At 39.7% G+C, this 16,173-nt stretch overlaps 1 protein-coding gene across 2 annotated transcripts in view; it reads right to left on the bottom strand.

Moving 5' to 3' along the window:
- Positions 1-8,219: 8,219 nt before the first annotated feature.
- GDA (guanine deaminase) overlaps positions 8,220-16,173 on the bottom strand; it is a 208,705-nt gene continuing 200,751 nt past the window's right edge. For both annotated transcript variants that reach the window (XM_087444482.1, XM_004439643.3), the window contains 3 exons: positions 14,520-14,650; positions 13,329-13,356; positions 8,220-12,469 (listed from right to left, as the gene is read on the bottom strand). In XM_087444482.1, coding sequence (XP_087300608.1) covers positions 12,399-12,469; positions 13,329-13,356; positions 14,520-14,650 — 230 coding nt within the window. In that variant the 3' untranslated portion in view covers positions 8,220-12,398. The remainder of the gene's footprint in view (positions 12,470-13,328; positions 13,357-14,519; positions 14,651-16,173) is intronic.

The following is a 16,173-nucleotide window of genomic DNA, read 5'->3' on the forward strand; positions in this document are numbered from 1 at the left end:
GCATCAATGAGTTTCTTCAAATCAACTTCCGACTCATGGTCTGGGTAAGCTCTATTTTCTGATTACTCTTTTTGTCTGATGTCAAGTTGCCACCATGTATTGTTTTCTAGAAAGAACAGGTAAACTTGCCATCATTAGTTTAGTTTCGGATATTTTGACTGGCTCTCCTTATCATTGACATCTTGTTTCATTCATGTATTCAAGTCCTCAAACCATTTTTTTCTGTTCCTTTAGTTCCTGCACTCTCCCATCTGGAAGCTTCTTGGCAAAGCAGTTTTCGGCTTTCCTGGAAATTGGTGTTTCCTGCACACCACCATGATTTCCCTTGGAAGTTGTTCTATATGCTTCTGAGATGCTTTTAAGATGTTTTTGGCATCAGTCACCAGGGAATGACAGGATTTTGATGCGTCTTCAAGTGGCTGTCTGTCCTTGAAGTCGAGCCATCATTACTTCATGAAATGAAAGTTTAGGGGTCTCACTTTTCTGTTCTTTTTTGGGGAAGGTCTACCATATCCTCAAGTGAAGATGTGAACCTGCTCAGATATTTTCTTAGTGTTGCCAAACTCAGTGTCTGTAATTCAGAGGACTGGCTTCCTCTTCAGGTGACATGAGGGCACCATCAGCTTCTGTAATCAGTCTGATACTCTCATGGACTTTATGATATTCTTCAACCAGAGCAGAAAATCTTTTACGAGCTCTTTTTTCCTCCTTAAAGTATGTTGGCTCTGTTCTATAACAACAATCAGGGCATATTCCAAAATCTCCCAGAGAGACCCAAAGAGACAGGCCTTGGCTTAAGCATTCATACACCACCATCAGAGCCCCAAACAGCGCCTCCAGGACCAGCTGGGAAGACATTTTCATAACCATCATCAGATCCTCCCTGACTCCAAAGGGACTGCTCTCTGTCTCTGGTGGTTAGTATCCTGTGGGCCACAACTGACCACAAGGAACCCTGTGGAGTGTCCTCTTTCCAACCCAAACAAATGCCTGTCAAACAGGACAGGCCATCAATGGGTTGGGGGTCAGGATCTATAAAACAATGCTCTCTATTTGGCCTGGCTCCCCACACAAAGAGAAAGTGACATTATTCATCCAGTGCGTTTGCACAAGGGGAAAATGCTGATTGCAGCCAGAGGAGACCAGCCGTGAGCTCTGACCACTCCAGTCTTGACCCGACACTGCAGGAAGCTGAGATCAAAGCAGTGCCATGCCGTGACCCACTCTCTGCCCATGAGCAGGTCAGGGCGTAATGGTGGGCACGTTGAAGTAGGAGACTTCTGTGCCCACAGCCCTGGGTGAGGCTCATTCTCCTGAGTTCAAGTCTCTTTCAGCAGCAAGGAAGCCTGATCCTGCCTACCAAGGTTACAGCGACCTTCCTCCCCTGGAGGCTCCCCTCCCTCCCCAGTTTATGTTTGGTCAGGTCACACGGTCAGGGGCAGAGCACTGAAAGGCCTCAACAAAGGTATTACCAAACAACCCTGGATTTCAGTATCAGAATGGCAGTGTCTTAACAGTTCATGGATTTTCTGTGGGGCCAGTTTGCCCCCTTTCAACCCATGTATTCCTGGATCAGGGAGACTCTCTTCCACTGGTGACTCAGTGACCCAGGCCTCTTCCATCTTGTGATCCTGCCATCTTCAGCTCATGGCTCCCACTCCCAAGGTTGTCCTGCAATTGGTCTCCAGTCCATGGAGTCAAAGAAGTGCGGTTGCCTCTGCAGAGGGAGCATCTCCTTCTTTTGGCTGCATTTGTTACCATTTACTTCTTTAAACTACATCTCATTCTCCTAGCATCTCACCTGGACTCTGCCAGGAGTGACTCGTCCCTAGTACTTTTACCAGAGGGAAATGAGAGAACCGTGAGTAGAGGCTGGTCTGGGGTCCTGGAGGGTGCTGGGCTTGGGCCACAGGTGCCCCTGTGGATGTGGCGGATAGAGCCTCTGAGCAGACTTGGGGTGGGGAGGCAACCAAATGCCTGGTGAAGTGACAGTTGTTTCTTTGTTTATCATTCCTTCATTTAAGAAGAAAATGGCCGTTTCAAAGTTTATAACCTGTTTTCTAAAGAATTCAGCCATGGTTGGGGAGAAAAAGAAGCTAGAGAGGACTTTAATCTGGGCTCTTTGATTTGCAAGTGACAGAAACAAAGCTGGCAGTAGCCTAAGCCAGCATAGGATATTGAGGTAGCCCACAAAACGGCAGAGCAGTCGGAGGCACAGCAGCCCCAGGATCTCCAGTCGGATCAGGAGCTCCTCCGTCTGTCTCCAGTCCCAGAGTCCGAAAAAGGCCTCTGGGTGTTGATAGGCAGGGTTCATCTTCTCAGGTTTCTCCTTGTGGCAGGAACATGGCTGCCAGCATCTCTTTCCCCACCAGCTGGGGTGAAGCCACGCAATGTTTGCTAATAAGATATCTGCCCAGTGAACAGGTAAATGACCCATGCTGCACATGAGGCTCCGTTTCCAGACTCAGGGAGCATCACCTCGTGTCTCTTAGCAGCTTACACCTATGATCATACCTGGTCCTTGTCATCACCAGGATGGCTCTCTTCACTATACCCCAATCCCTGATCTTACCAAGATATTTGTTCAAGATACAGATTTGTGGGCCCCAGTCTAGACCTATTGAATCAGAGTCTCTAGGAAGAAGGGCCTGGAACCCTTCATTTTGAATCAAAACTCCTGGTGACCCTTACAGCCACTGGATTAGTCAACCTTACCCTTATCTTACTTTTTTCAGAGGTCAGGTTCTTTAAGATGACTGCTGTTGCTCATGCTGAATGCTTCATTTTGAATACCCTTATGAGAGTCTTCACATGGAAAATGAATTCCTATTCTTCTTCTCAGCTCAGCTGTCACTTCCTCTGTGAAACATTCACCACTGTCCTTTGCCCTCTGTTCTCCCAGCCCCTCATGTATCCAACACACCCCAGCTTTCCCCTCTGAGCACCCTTAGCTCTCTATACATCTGTCATGAACTTAACATGTTGCCTCATCTACACATTCCCTTCATCTACCATCACAGATTGAGTTCCTCCAAAAGACGAACATTGTTTTTAACCCTCAAAACTGGCCTGTGCCTGGTATCTAGTGTGCACTTAATAAAATAACCCATGAATGAATCTGGTTTAAAACTTACCAACCTCATGATTAATAAATTATACATTACTTCATAGGCTGTTATTTATGCTTCCTGCATGTATGGATTTCTATATATAAAAAAAAGCAACTAATCAATTTTATATAATTTTATTTATTTTTTTTCCCCAAAGCCCCAGTAGATAGTTGTATGTCATAGCTGCACATCCTTCTAGTTGCTGTATGTGGGATGCGGCCTCAGCATGGCCAGAGAAGTGGTGCATTGGTGCGTGCCCGGGATCCGAACCCGGGCCGCCAGCAGCAGAGCGCACGCACTTAACCAGTAAGCCACGGGGCCGGCCCACAACTAATCAATTTTAAGTATTCAATTTTACCAACACATAAAAAGCCTAAGAGAACAGCCATGTACATTTCAAGACAACCTGACCAATTAATTGCAATTTATTTTAGAATCAATTATGCTGTGTTAAATGGTGCACAGTACTACAAGAGACATTAAATGACGATTTTATATGCATGCATGTTGACTTCTTTCTTATTTTATCTGGGCAATAATTTTATAAAGAACATGAAGGTTTTGTACAAGTTTCTACATAATGGGATTTTTTTCCCCCCTATAAGTTACAGTCAAAAATCCACCTGCAAGAGACCGCACAATTGTCCTGGACATCAAAAAATCTATCACTGAGCCCAAAACAACAACCACCACAAACAACCTAAACTCCCTAGCTTCTCTTTTACACCCATACTACTGAATCATCACCGTGAGATTTTACTGGAGGCACAGTGTGCCATTGCATCGTGCCAGGACGTGTTTATGATGCTGAAGGGTTTGTTGTGATTATATAAATTAATTCAGAATACATAATTTGCCAAGCCTGATTTATCTTTCATAGTTCTGCCAGGAGGAAAGTGTTCACGAATTGAAAGAAGTTTGTGCGCTGCTTTTTCTGAGCCTCTCGATTTATCCATTGAAATAACAAAAGCCTCTCACGTCTTTATCTGTTTAAGTGCTTCATTCAAGGTTTTCAAAATGCTTTTCAAGCACAATGCCATCCCTGCATTTGTTCCCAAGCTCAGGTGTGGATGGAATCAACTTTTGCAGAAAGAAAAAGAAAAACAAAACACCAAAGCTGTTTAAAGTCTCTCAAGCGCCCAAGGAAGCAAGTTTACAAATTAAAAAAACAAGAGTTGGGGGGCTGGCCCGGTGGTGCAAGCCGTTAAGTGCGCACGATCCCCCATGGTGGCCCTGGATTCACTGGTTCAGATCCCAGGCGTGCAGTGACGCACTGCTTGTCAGGCCATGTTGTGGCAGCATCCCATATAAAGTGGAGGAAGATGGGCATGGATGTTAGCACAGGGCCAGTCTTCCTCAGCAAAAAGAGGAGGATTGGCAGATGTTAGCTCAGGGCGGATCTTCCTCACAAAAAAAAAAAAAACAAGAGTGAAACTTTCCTTGGGTTATTCATTTATGGGCTGTGGCTTTACTTACAGCAGTAAAACCAAAGTCTGATTTGGAGACTGTCCAAGATTAAAAGGACAGAAATTAATTTCACAGTGAAGCTGCAAGTTTCAGTTCTCAAGTGAGTGTATGAGACCCTCTTGTCATCTGACTAAATGACCATCTTTCTAGGCCTTCATTCCTCTTACATTAGATTTTAGTGCTCTGACTTTGAGCTCTCCTTCTACAGACAGGAGAATGAATATTTGCCTAAGTCCTACTGGCAATTGAGGAGGGCCCAAGTGGCCTGAAACACTCAGTGAATCTGTTCGTATTTTCTTGATCACTCTTTATGTTGGTGCAAAAATGTTTTATTTTTTTCTAAGTTACCACTGAAAAATTTCCCAAGAAAGTTTTTGCCATAGACAATGCTTTTTTAGTGACCTATCTCTCTTTCCACCTCAAAATATAGACTCACCTAATATAGAAGCAGGAAAAACTCAAGCAGTGTGACAAATCTAATGTAATTTTACAATGATGGAGTAGGCTGGCTTGAGGGTAAAAGAGGATGAGTCTGAATTAGTGAAAAAAATTAATTACACTTTAAAATAATGTTGTATCCCTTTAAATAACAGAAGATTTCTCTTATCCCATTTTATAACAAAATTAAAACAAAAAAATCCTGCTCCTGTTGGTGACAACTGTTGTGGGTCCTGTTCCTTTAACTGAGTGGCCTCTTCATGGAGTCTTAAAACACCCGACCACAAGGCCTGTTTTGCTACTGGCAAGTATTTATTCTATGTCTAAACCTTACTTTATTTAAGTCCTGAATTTAGTACCATGCAATAATTTGCACGTATCTATTAATTACCTATTACAGAACTCTGTGCCCACAATGTACAAATTAGGCACTCATTATTGCTAGATTATGCACACGAAAATTCTCTTCTGGGATTTTGACTAAGTTGTTCTTTAGGTTCCCTAAGCACCAGAAAAAGTGCTTAGTAAGTTGCTCAGAACGTTAAGGTTGAATTTGTTACCACCCAAATGGGGATTTGTCTGCTTGCCGCAAGACATGCCAATAGTCAAGAGGCAAGGAGGTAGGAGAGAAAGGACTTTTTATTACAGCTTGCTAGCAAGAGGGTAGATGGCTGATTCATGCCAAAAAGAACCATCTTACAGAACAAAGACTACAGGCCAGTTATATAGAAGGCTGGTCTCCAGGTGGGGAAGGCATCTGGTCTCAGGGTGGGGACAACCATCTGATCTCTGAGTGGAGGCATCTGGTCTCAGGGTGGGGGCATCCATCTGATCTCTGAGTGGAGGCAGACATCTGGTCTTAGTTCCTGATAGTCTTTTGTTTTACTGGATATGCATCAGAGACCAGAGCAATGCCCTATACTCTGATCTTTCGGTTGTCATTGATGATGGCTATCAGCATAGTCTCTCTGCCTGGGGGTCATCACATTCCTACAGGTTACAGTAAATAATCCACCCAGAAGAGATTGCACAATTGTCCTGGACATCAAAAAATCTATCATTGAGCCTAAAACAACAACCGCCACAAGCAACCTAAACTCCATAGCTTCCCAAAAGCTCTCAAAAAGGAACTGAAAAGAACAAAGTTATTGACTTATTGCAGCTGGGAGGGGCCATAAAATCCACAGAGCATGTCAGTTAATCAGAGGTCATTCAAAGTTACAACATGGTTTCTTTTCTACACTATAGCTTCCCTTACATCAACCTTGTATTGAGCTGATATCAAACTTACAGATCAAATCTACTACTCTTTTATGCTTCATGTTATAAATAAAAAATAACGAACATAGTAGTGCTGAAAAAAATCAGATTTAATCTTTACAGAATATTTTTATGTATAGAGAGATCCTTAACATCACTTGATTTAGATTCCAAAAAACAAGTTGATAAAAATACATCTTAAATTATTTTTATTTCAGGGGGCTGGGAAGGAAGGGCAAAATAGGTGAAAGAGGATAGGAGGTACAAACTTCTAGTCATACAATAAATGTCATGGGGATGTAATGTACAGCATAGGCAATACAGTCAACAATATTGTAATAATTTTGTATGATGACAGATGGTTACCAGACTTATCACTTTGTAATGTATATAAATGTTGAATCACTATGTTGTACACCTGAAACTAATACAATATTGTACGTCAACTATACTTCAATAAAACAAGTTTTATTCCTATTCAGTCTGTATTCTTTTTAAAATAATAACTACAATATAGTGAGTACTCACTATGTCCCAGATGTTATCTTAATTGCTAGCTATATACTATTTTATTTAATCCTCATGACTCTAAGGCAGGCACTCATGTCATGCCCAAATCACAGAATGGAGTCATGGAGACTTAAAAGTACACAGCTCACAAGACACTGGAAACTGCTTCCACACTGCAGGTGATGACCCATTAGAGGGGGTCATCAAGAAACCAATTTTGGAAATCACTATCAGCATAAAAAAATTAAACAGAGTAAAATAGAATAGAACATAACAGAATAGAATAGAACAGAAGAAAATAGCCCAGGGCATCACAGATAGGGAAAGTATTATTATGTGAGACTTTTGTTTTATACATACATGCACATATATATATGTTATGGGGGAGGTATAAAACTCCCACCATCCCCTCTTAGTTCTTACAGTGGCCAAACAATTAAAATAACATAAGGCAAGTTAACAGGAGAAAATCAAATTTAATACATGTGCATAGGGCATTCACATAAGCATGAAAAATTCTACAGATAGGCAAAATGAGGTATATATGACATTCTGGACTAAGGAAAAGAGAGCAGGGGTCTGGGACTTCAAAGGGAAAGGAGGCAATTTACAGGAAGATGAAAAGACTTAATGTTTGGTAAACAAGTGTTTGTTGGGCCATCTAGAGACAGTGAGACAGAGAGAGGACTTTGATCAAATGGGCCTTGCTAGGTTTCTCCCTGTCTGCCATACCTAGTTCATATTATACTATAGTTATCTTTGGTGATAGCTCCTTCCTGGAACAGATCCTCTATCTAAATTCTTTTTAGGCAGTCAAGGGGAGAGGTCAAAGTTCCCACCTGAGTCTTTTGTTTTAAAAAAAATAATCAGCCTGGGGGCTGGCCCCGTGGCCTAGTGGTTAAGTTCGGTGCACTCCGCTTTGGTGGCCCGGGTTCGGTTCCCGGGTGCTGACCTACACCACTTGCCAGCAGCCATGCCATGGGGGCGGCCCATGTACAAAACAGAGAAAGATGGGCACAGATGTTAGCTCAGGGTGAATCTTCCTCAGCGTGCACACACATACACACACACACCAGCCTAAAATAAACCTCAAGCCAAAGAGTCACATTTTGAGGCGGCAAATTTTGCTTCCCTACAGTGTGAACTAATTCTTGATGTCAAAGTACGTTTCTCACTCTGGGTTGTGACTTAAAAAATATGAAATATTAACCATGCTGAAATCAAAACCAATAGCAATCTGATTCTAAAATGCTGAACATTATAGCTTAATTTTTAAAAGATATGCATAGTGACTATCATAGGATGGAAGATACATGTTGGCTCACAGCTAAATATCCTATTCTGTTTTTTAAAATTCATGTTAAAAGGAGAAAAACATTGTAAGATTAATCCCCCTTCTATCAGATTGAGAGAACTCACAACAAAACAATAATGTAAACACAACATCTCTTTTATTTTTGTCTGAAGCACAAAGGAGCTCACTCAGCACAGGAACAGTAAGCAAATCATACAAATATTGAGAAAAAATGTCCCATGAATACATACATATATATACTAAGAGCAGTGATCAGGAGTTTAACAACAAAGTAAGGTGGTTTTGGATAAAAAAATGCTTTCTGACAGGCTTTTGAGTAAGAAATGGACAGGCAAATCATTGGCACATATATCTATTACTCAAGTCACTTGAACCCTGTGGACCGTGAAGGCCTCGGAATTTATATTTAGTTTCATCGTTGGCCTGTTCAACTTTTGCATTTCACTAAATTTGGACCAGATTTGCAAACTAACCCGATTCTTGATCTCTCACACTCAGGGTTGTGGGAGGGAAAGGGAGGAAAGGCCGGGTGTGAAAACACGCATGGACCCTAACACTGGGGTTTTCTAATAGTGTCTGTTCATTTGTGGACTTATTTTCCACGATTCTCCTTGAGAGACACTAAAAAGTGTCAGGGTTCAAAGTCATACCTAAAGTTGGCTAGGTAGATGTGAAATTGCAAATGTCTCCTTTAAGCCTTCAAAAAAAAAAAGCCTTAAAAATTCACAACAGGGGCCAGCCCCGTGGCGTAGCAGTGAAGTGCGTGTGCTCCGCTGCTGGCAGCCGGGTTGGGGTCCCGGGCGCGCACCGACGCACCGCTTGTCAGGCCATGCGGTGGCGGCGTCCCACATGAAGTGCAGGAAGATGGGCACAGGTGTTGGCCTGGGGCCAGTCTTCCTCAGCAAAAAAAGAAGAGGATTGGCATCGGATGTTAGCTCAGGGCTGATCTTCCTCACACACACACACACACAAAATGCACAACAATCCACACAATTTGAAAATTATTTCAAGACATCGCACATTTCTTAGTCCACTTTTTAATAACTCAGAACACTCTTTTTAAACATATGAATGTTTCCAGCATCATCAGAAAATGGACAAAATGAAAAGATGTCCAGTAGGCTATAGAGGCATCCAATTCTGGATATATTCCACGTATAGCACAAGGTAGAATTGACACAACGTGCCTTCCAGCTTGCCTTCAAAGCTTTCCATATGTCTGGTTCTGAGGTGAAAGATTAAAAATAGCAAGAATCTGGAAAGGAGTGAAGATTCAAAATACACTGTTGGATCTCACACCCATTACATCTCCTCTCTGAGATCTCAGCTGTAGCTGCCCACAGAGACATTGAAGGGCACGCTTCAAAACGAGCTAAGCATAATGGAGTGTCTTCCCGTTGCTTTCCTTCCTGGACCGTGGTGAATTCTCACGGAAGCAAAAAAAGAGATTCGATGGGGTTCAATGCTCACCACAGTAACTTAGAAAGACCTCTTCCTGGCATGAAGGGAGCTTGTTCCAAGATATTCTCTTGGATTCTAAAACCTTTGACAATTAAGTCAGAGAAGAAGCTGGGAGAGTAAATAGGAGCAGAGTCTGCTTGGTCTCAGTTTACCATTACTAGGACAACCTCTCATGTCCTAATCCCATGTTTTACTCTCTTTTGAAAATTCAATTCGCCTTAGCTGATTAGCAAGCTTTTGTGTTGTAGTTGCAAAAATATTTTTTTAAAAGTATCATAGTCAATACTATTGAATACAATTTTACCTGCCAAAGTGTATTCCATTAAAAATACCATGAAACCTGAGGCAAATAGTGCAGGGTGGGGTGAGGGGGCTGATAAGAAGTTTTCATTCTTTCTTTCCCTTCAGAGAGCAAAATATTCAAACATGAAGTGACACATAGGATTGGCTTGGAATACTGCCTCTCCACAGTTCAGAAAATCAACCCACGCTAGGCAAAGGCAACATTTCACAGTACAGAACATCTGGCCACATGTATGGCTAATACCTATAGTACAGCAAAAAAGCAGATGCAATATTCAGGAACACTGCACTCAGAGAAATAAACATATAAGTTATAAGGGATGCAGGGAGGTCAAAGTACATGTAAACATTTCAACACATTCCCTCTTCACTAGAAAAGATATTCGGGTCTTATACTTTCAGGGCTAAATTTAATGTTTGACGGATTGGTTGTATGTGGCCATTCTTCCTGCTTCTGAAGCTACATTTACGTATATTTACTACAGATTTAGGATATGAATCCTAAATCTAAATGACAGCTGATGTTCAAGATCAACAAGTACACCTGTAAGGAAGGTAAGTATAGGAGCTCACCAAGGCTGGGACAGCTGCTGCCTACCAGTGGATCTTGCACTTCTCATCCAAATTCTTAAGCCCACTCACGTGGGTTAGACAGCAGGTAACCAGTTCCTCCGGCAGGGACTGAGAGACAGAGCAGAAAATACCCACCAGCATTCCAGAGAAATGGGGAGAAATCTGGGGGGGCATCTTTGACGTGGTTCAGGAATTAGAAATTCTGGAAATACAGAGACTGAGACTAGAAATTGGATTTACTGAGTTACTTAATATCCCACAGCACAAACTCTGTTGTTTTTTAAAAAATAAGACCACAAATGTGTTTTATCTTTAGGTGTAGTGCATACACAAGCAAATCTAAAAGTGTTTCCACCAGGAAAAAAAAAAAACTGGGGAAATTACTTCTGAGTTGGCATGACTACGTGAGAACAAAATTTATAGTACAAGAGGGGGAATTTTGTTCTTAGTTCTGTAAATACGGAGTTAGCTATATTACATAAAGTTCTCTACGATAAGGTAATAATAATGAGTCACAACTAAGCCCTAGGTATGAGTGTTATGATATATTAAGAAAATCTACTCCTTTCTCTTGTTGGTTTATAGCATTTGGTATTAAATGAGAAAAATATAGTATTTAAATAAGATTCATATCCATACTTCTTAAGGATTTATCATAAAGTCATAACTTGTTTTTAATTCTAGGTTATGGGAAAGCACACTATAGAGTTAGGAAACATAAAAATACTCTGCTTTGTTTAGTGTTCCTAGATGTCTAGTACAGATTAGGTCCTATTAATATAAATATTAAGTGAGACATCTATATATTTTTCATTATCCTAAAATTCTAGCATCCTGAAAATTATTAGGAATTAAAAAGACAATAGGATACAATTGAAAAATAGAGTACTTACAATATGTAGGGTTTAAAGATTTTTAATAATATTTCTTTAAGAGGATTTGTCCTTCATCTTAAAGCTCTAGCAGACTGATATCTGAGTATGAAATTTCCAGCAACTATGGCATAGTGCTTGGGGAGAATAGGTCATTGCAATGAAACCCTTCTTTTTGGTATTGACAACTCCTGGATGCCCAGCACTTGCCCCAATTTATGAAGACTCCAGTCTACACAACAGTGGAGTATGGAATTTGTTTCTCTTCTAATAAAACTGAAGCAATAAACAGCATCACACAGTTATACATTAAGGTGATTTTAAAGTACACAGGAATATAACTATTTATGCCATGTAGTTATGTGAATAATATTCCTAAGAGACTTTAAACTTTTAATACTCAACTTCTGTCAAACATGTTGAAGCACAGAACTATATTAAGAAAGCACGTGGCATTCAATTTCTGACATTTCATCCCCAAAGAAGGCAAAGCACAACAATAACAAGTCTCTGAAATGCAAATTCCATTAAACGCAAATTTCCAGAAAACAAAGTCAATCTAGAAACACGTTTTAAAATTCAACAAGTTCTCTTTTTAAATTAGTATGCTCAGTACATAATTTTCAAACACAATCTGAAGTGATCTCCCAACGTTTGCTCATAGTCTAACTTTTTCTCCCTCATTACAATATACTCACTAGTTCATTTTCCGTTTTCTGATTCTCATATTTATTGGCTTAAAATATCCAACTTTATAGGAATGTCTTTTCTCTCCACATTTCCAAATATGAAATCAATTTTACTTAAATCTCATAATAAGAACATCACCAGGAATAACATTCCCTTATGTCTGAGCTTAAAGTAAATCTGAACAGCTCAAAAGGGAGAAATTTTGAATCCTCCCAAGCAGAAAGTTGAAAATTAGTGCAACTTCCTTCAAACGATTTGTCAAGTGAATGCTGTAACTAGATACAGAAAGAGATAGTCACCCAAGAACAAGGTGCTGTGTTTCGACTTTCTAACCCCGCCTGGGCACAAGGGAGACGCAGAAGCACGTTATCCCAGGAGAACTGGCAGATGCCGAGGGTCTTACACCGAGCTTGAAAAAGGAACCACCTGCTTTCCGCCCACATAAACCTCCTCAATGTTTCGGTCATCTCCTGAAACAAAAATCAAGGGATCATTTATGAAGTGCTTTTGTGTCATATAAGTATTTTATTTGCCACTGGGAGGGATTTAAAAACAAAAAATACTTCTAAGAGAGAAAATACGAAAAGCTGCCTTTTTTTTCTCAGATTGCTTATAATCTAGAGAGGGAGACGTGACTAATGGAAGATGTTGCATCTAATTTGAGGATGAGGGTCTGAACTCTGCACCTAAGGCAGAAATCACATAAAGCTGAATCGACCACCTGTTGCTGCCCTTTCAGCAGAAGTGAATGGTTTGCATTTCCAGCCCCAATAGTAAAGGAAATACTTATCTTTATACCTAGAATCATACTCAGCACGGTGAGATGAAGGATTGTGCAAGAACTGAGCTCAAGAAACACCACGTGTCTCTCCCATCTCAAGTTCACTTAGGGCTCAGAGCTCACTCAACTGGAGCGGGAGGAAGGGTAGAATCTTCCACACTCTTTATGTCTCTCAGTGAACAGAATTGAATGTACATTAAAAAATGTGTGTGGCGAGACTCCACCGCATACTTATCACAAATACAACGTGGTGCGGCAGACTGGAGAGTACAGAAGGAGTGCAGGAGGATGGGACGCGATGACTTCTTCGCCTTGGCCTGCCATCCCCCAGCTTTCGATTTATGTTCTAGAGGACCATGCGTATTTCAAATAGTGCCTTTAAATATTGTGCCATAAATGCACTTGATGTTGAGGAACGTTAAAAAAAATCACTCAAAGCAAATGATCACACATAGGGTTTAACATATGGTACAATAAATACAGAGAACCATACCCAAGAAAGAGATAAAGAAAGATTTTATTTAGCACTGAAACGTGTATCTACCTACCTAGATAGAGGAACTTCTGGATAACAGCCTAAAATGCAGAATAAAGATAATAATGAGAAAGAATATTTTGTACATTTAGAAAAGTAAATCCATAGCCAATAGTGGTTGGCAAAGCCCAGAAATACAAATTTATTTCTCAATGGCAAAATCTACTTCTATTATTGAAAAAGAAATGGTCTTTTGCTTAAAAAACAATATTGGCTCTTAACAAATGTTTATCCATTGCCTGAAAGTTCTTGGTGTATAACCTTGAAATCTTCAGAGGAAAAGTGTTAACATAAGTTAAAGAAATTAATTGAATAAAATAATTCAAATATTTCAAGAGTTATATAAGAAAAATGACTGGATGAAGGGGACAGAGCCCTATTCCCACAAATTTACTTTAATGACGGAGTAAAATAATAAATAATATGAAAATAACAAATGGTACCAATGTCAAATAATCCAGCATCTTTCTTCTAAAAACCTCTATATGTTATATTTAGTATCACATTTACTCTCATAAGTGGATCAATTTATAAATGGTTAATAGCTAATTTTTTTAAGAAAAATTCAATATCTTATAAAGAATTGTCATTAAAGTAAGAAGAACCAGTTTATTTTATACATAGGAAAACATTCTATAAGAGAAACAAAGTAATGAAACTCGTTTTCTTATAATTAAGAAAATCAATGTAGCATTATGGTCAAGAGGCCAGATTCTGGAAGTCAGAAAGTCCTGGGCTGGAATGCAAACTCTGTCTACTAATTACTAATTACTAGCCATGAGTCCTTAGGTAGATCATTTAATCTCCCTGAAGACTCACTGCTCCATAAATTACATGGCAATATTAACAGTGCCTACCTCTCATAAGAGTTGTCTTGATGATTAAACAAAAATGATGTATGAAAGTACTTAATCTCATGCCACCTAGCACATTGTGTGTTCAATAAGTGCTAACTATATTATGGCTTCTTTTAGCCAAATACATTCAAATATACAAATATATTCAAAATACAAATACTTTGTTAATATCATTATTGTTAACATTAGTGTCATGAAATTATAACAACTTAAAAGGACCTAGCTTCCCTTTAAAAGATTCTCCTGCATTCCATTAAAATGTTTCAGTCTCTATTTTTTTCCTACAGGGAAGCTGTTGTGACCACTTCATGAAATAAATGTCTTTCGATTAACGTTCTTTTACTTACATCAGAAATATCACCAACAAAATCTCCACAAAACAGGTCAATGGGAGAGTCAGATGCTTTTGGGTTGATCAGGAGGGCATCAAATTCCTTGCCCACTTCAAAGTTTCCGATCTCTTTATCCAGCCCCAGGGCTACAGGGTGGAATAAATTAATAAACAGTCAATATTTCGAGCCATCAGACTGTGCAAATGTCCCAGTTTGCAAGGACAAAATCTGCAACATGTTACTAGAAAAAAATTAGTATCTTAGTAGTGAAACAGAAAAGCTCTCTCATTGCAATGGGTCACAAGACTTTGACTTACAGAAAGCAGAGTAAGTACAGGGAAAGCAAAATCTGAGAATAAAAACAGTTCCCTCCATCACCACGCTCATGATTCTGATGATGTCCCTCTGTTTCAGCTCTGCCAGTGCACTGCACAGTCCAGCTGGTCTATGAGTCTCATTCATCCCCCTAAGAAACGTGATGACTGACATAATATCTTTCTTCTTCTTCCCTCCTAGGCTCCCCCCAACTTTCCAACTCCTCTTCCTGCTCTCTTTCTTCTATGAAATAGCTGACAAGATCTATTTTCTTGGCAATGAAATGAACTTTGAATAGACAAAAAATAATTATCCTTTTGCATATTTGCCAGTGCAGGCATATCCATCAGAAATTCCTTAGTTTAAATCTTTTGAATAGAAAAAATTCACTTCTGAAAGTAAATAGATCCTCCTAACTCAAGAGTCCCAATGTTTTTGAAAGCAGACCAATTTCTTTGCAACCTCAAAGATTTTCTGGCTGCCAGAGAAGAATGATATTTCTAAAACAGGGCATAGGTCAATAATGTCTATTGACTTGATCCATCTCATAGCTAGAATTCATGTTCCATGAACATTAGATGCCTAGGAAGAACATCTTTCATTTTTATGATTTAGTTTCAGAAGATGGAGGTAATGGGCTTTCCTAGTCAATAAAGATATTGAATCTAAAGCTTCTTAAAGCCTGTAATCTGAGTCACTGAGTGTACACTGAGGTACCAAATGGAAGCATGCATTAAAGGAAGGTCAGTTGGGATGCAGCATTATTTATGTGAATTTTTACATGTGTTTGTTGTATTCTGTCACTGTCAGGATATAGTCTGATGTGAAAACAATGGATCGCATACCCCTGTTAGACAATATCTGATACATTATATTTCTACGTATGAATATACAGAAGTCTTTTGGCAATTCTCCAAGCACTGACTTAGAAAACCCACTTGTTCTTAAAAGGCTATTTAAAGGGCAACTCTTTTATGCTCAGAAAAGAAAAAGATTTAGAAAAAGACTTAGAAAAAGAATTCTAAAGAATTCTTACAGCAAGACAGGAGTGCAAAACTAATTAGAAATGTTAAAAGCAGTTAGATGAGTTCTACTAATTGCATGGGGAAGGACTGAATGTAATAGAAAATCACTGGAAATTCTCTCCTCCTTCACCAATTACACTCGACTTCTTTTGCCCTTGACAAAGAAGCATGACAAATATGAGTCTTTAATGACTGTATTCAACATAAAATCATTGTGTGTTTAGTAGGCCAGATAACCAGGTTCATTTGCCAGTGTTTGAGTGATATATATAAACTAGCTGGGCTATTTGTTAGGACCTGGAGAGTTCAGGCATGAGCTAACCAAAAAA

The sequence above is a fragment of the Ceratotherium simum genome, chromosome 20, assembly GCF_057802395.1.
Source record: "Ceratotherium simum simum isolate JZ-2026a chromosome 20, ASM5780239v1, whole genome shotgun sequence".
In the NCBI taxonomy this organism is placed as follows: domain Eukaryota; kingdom Metazoa; phylum Chordata; class Mammalia; order Perissodactyla; family Rhinocerotidae; genus Ceratotherium; species Ceratotherium simum.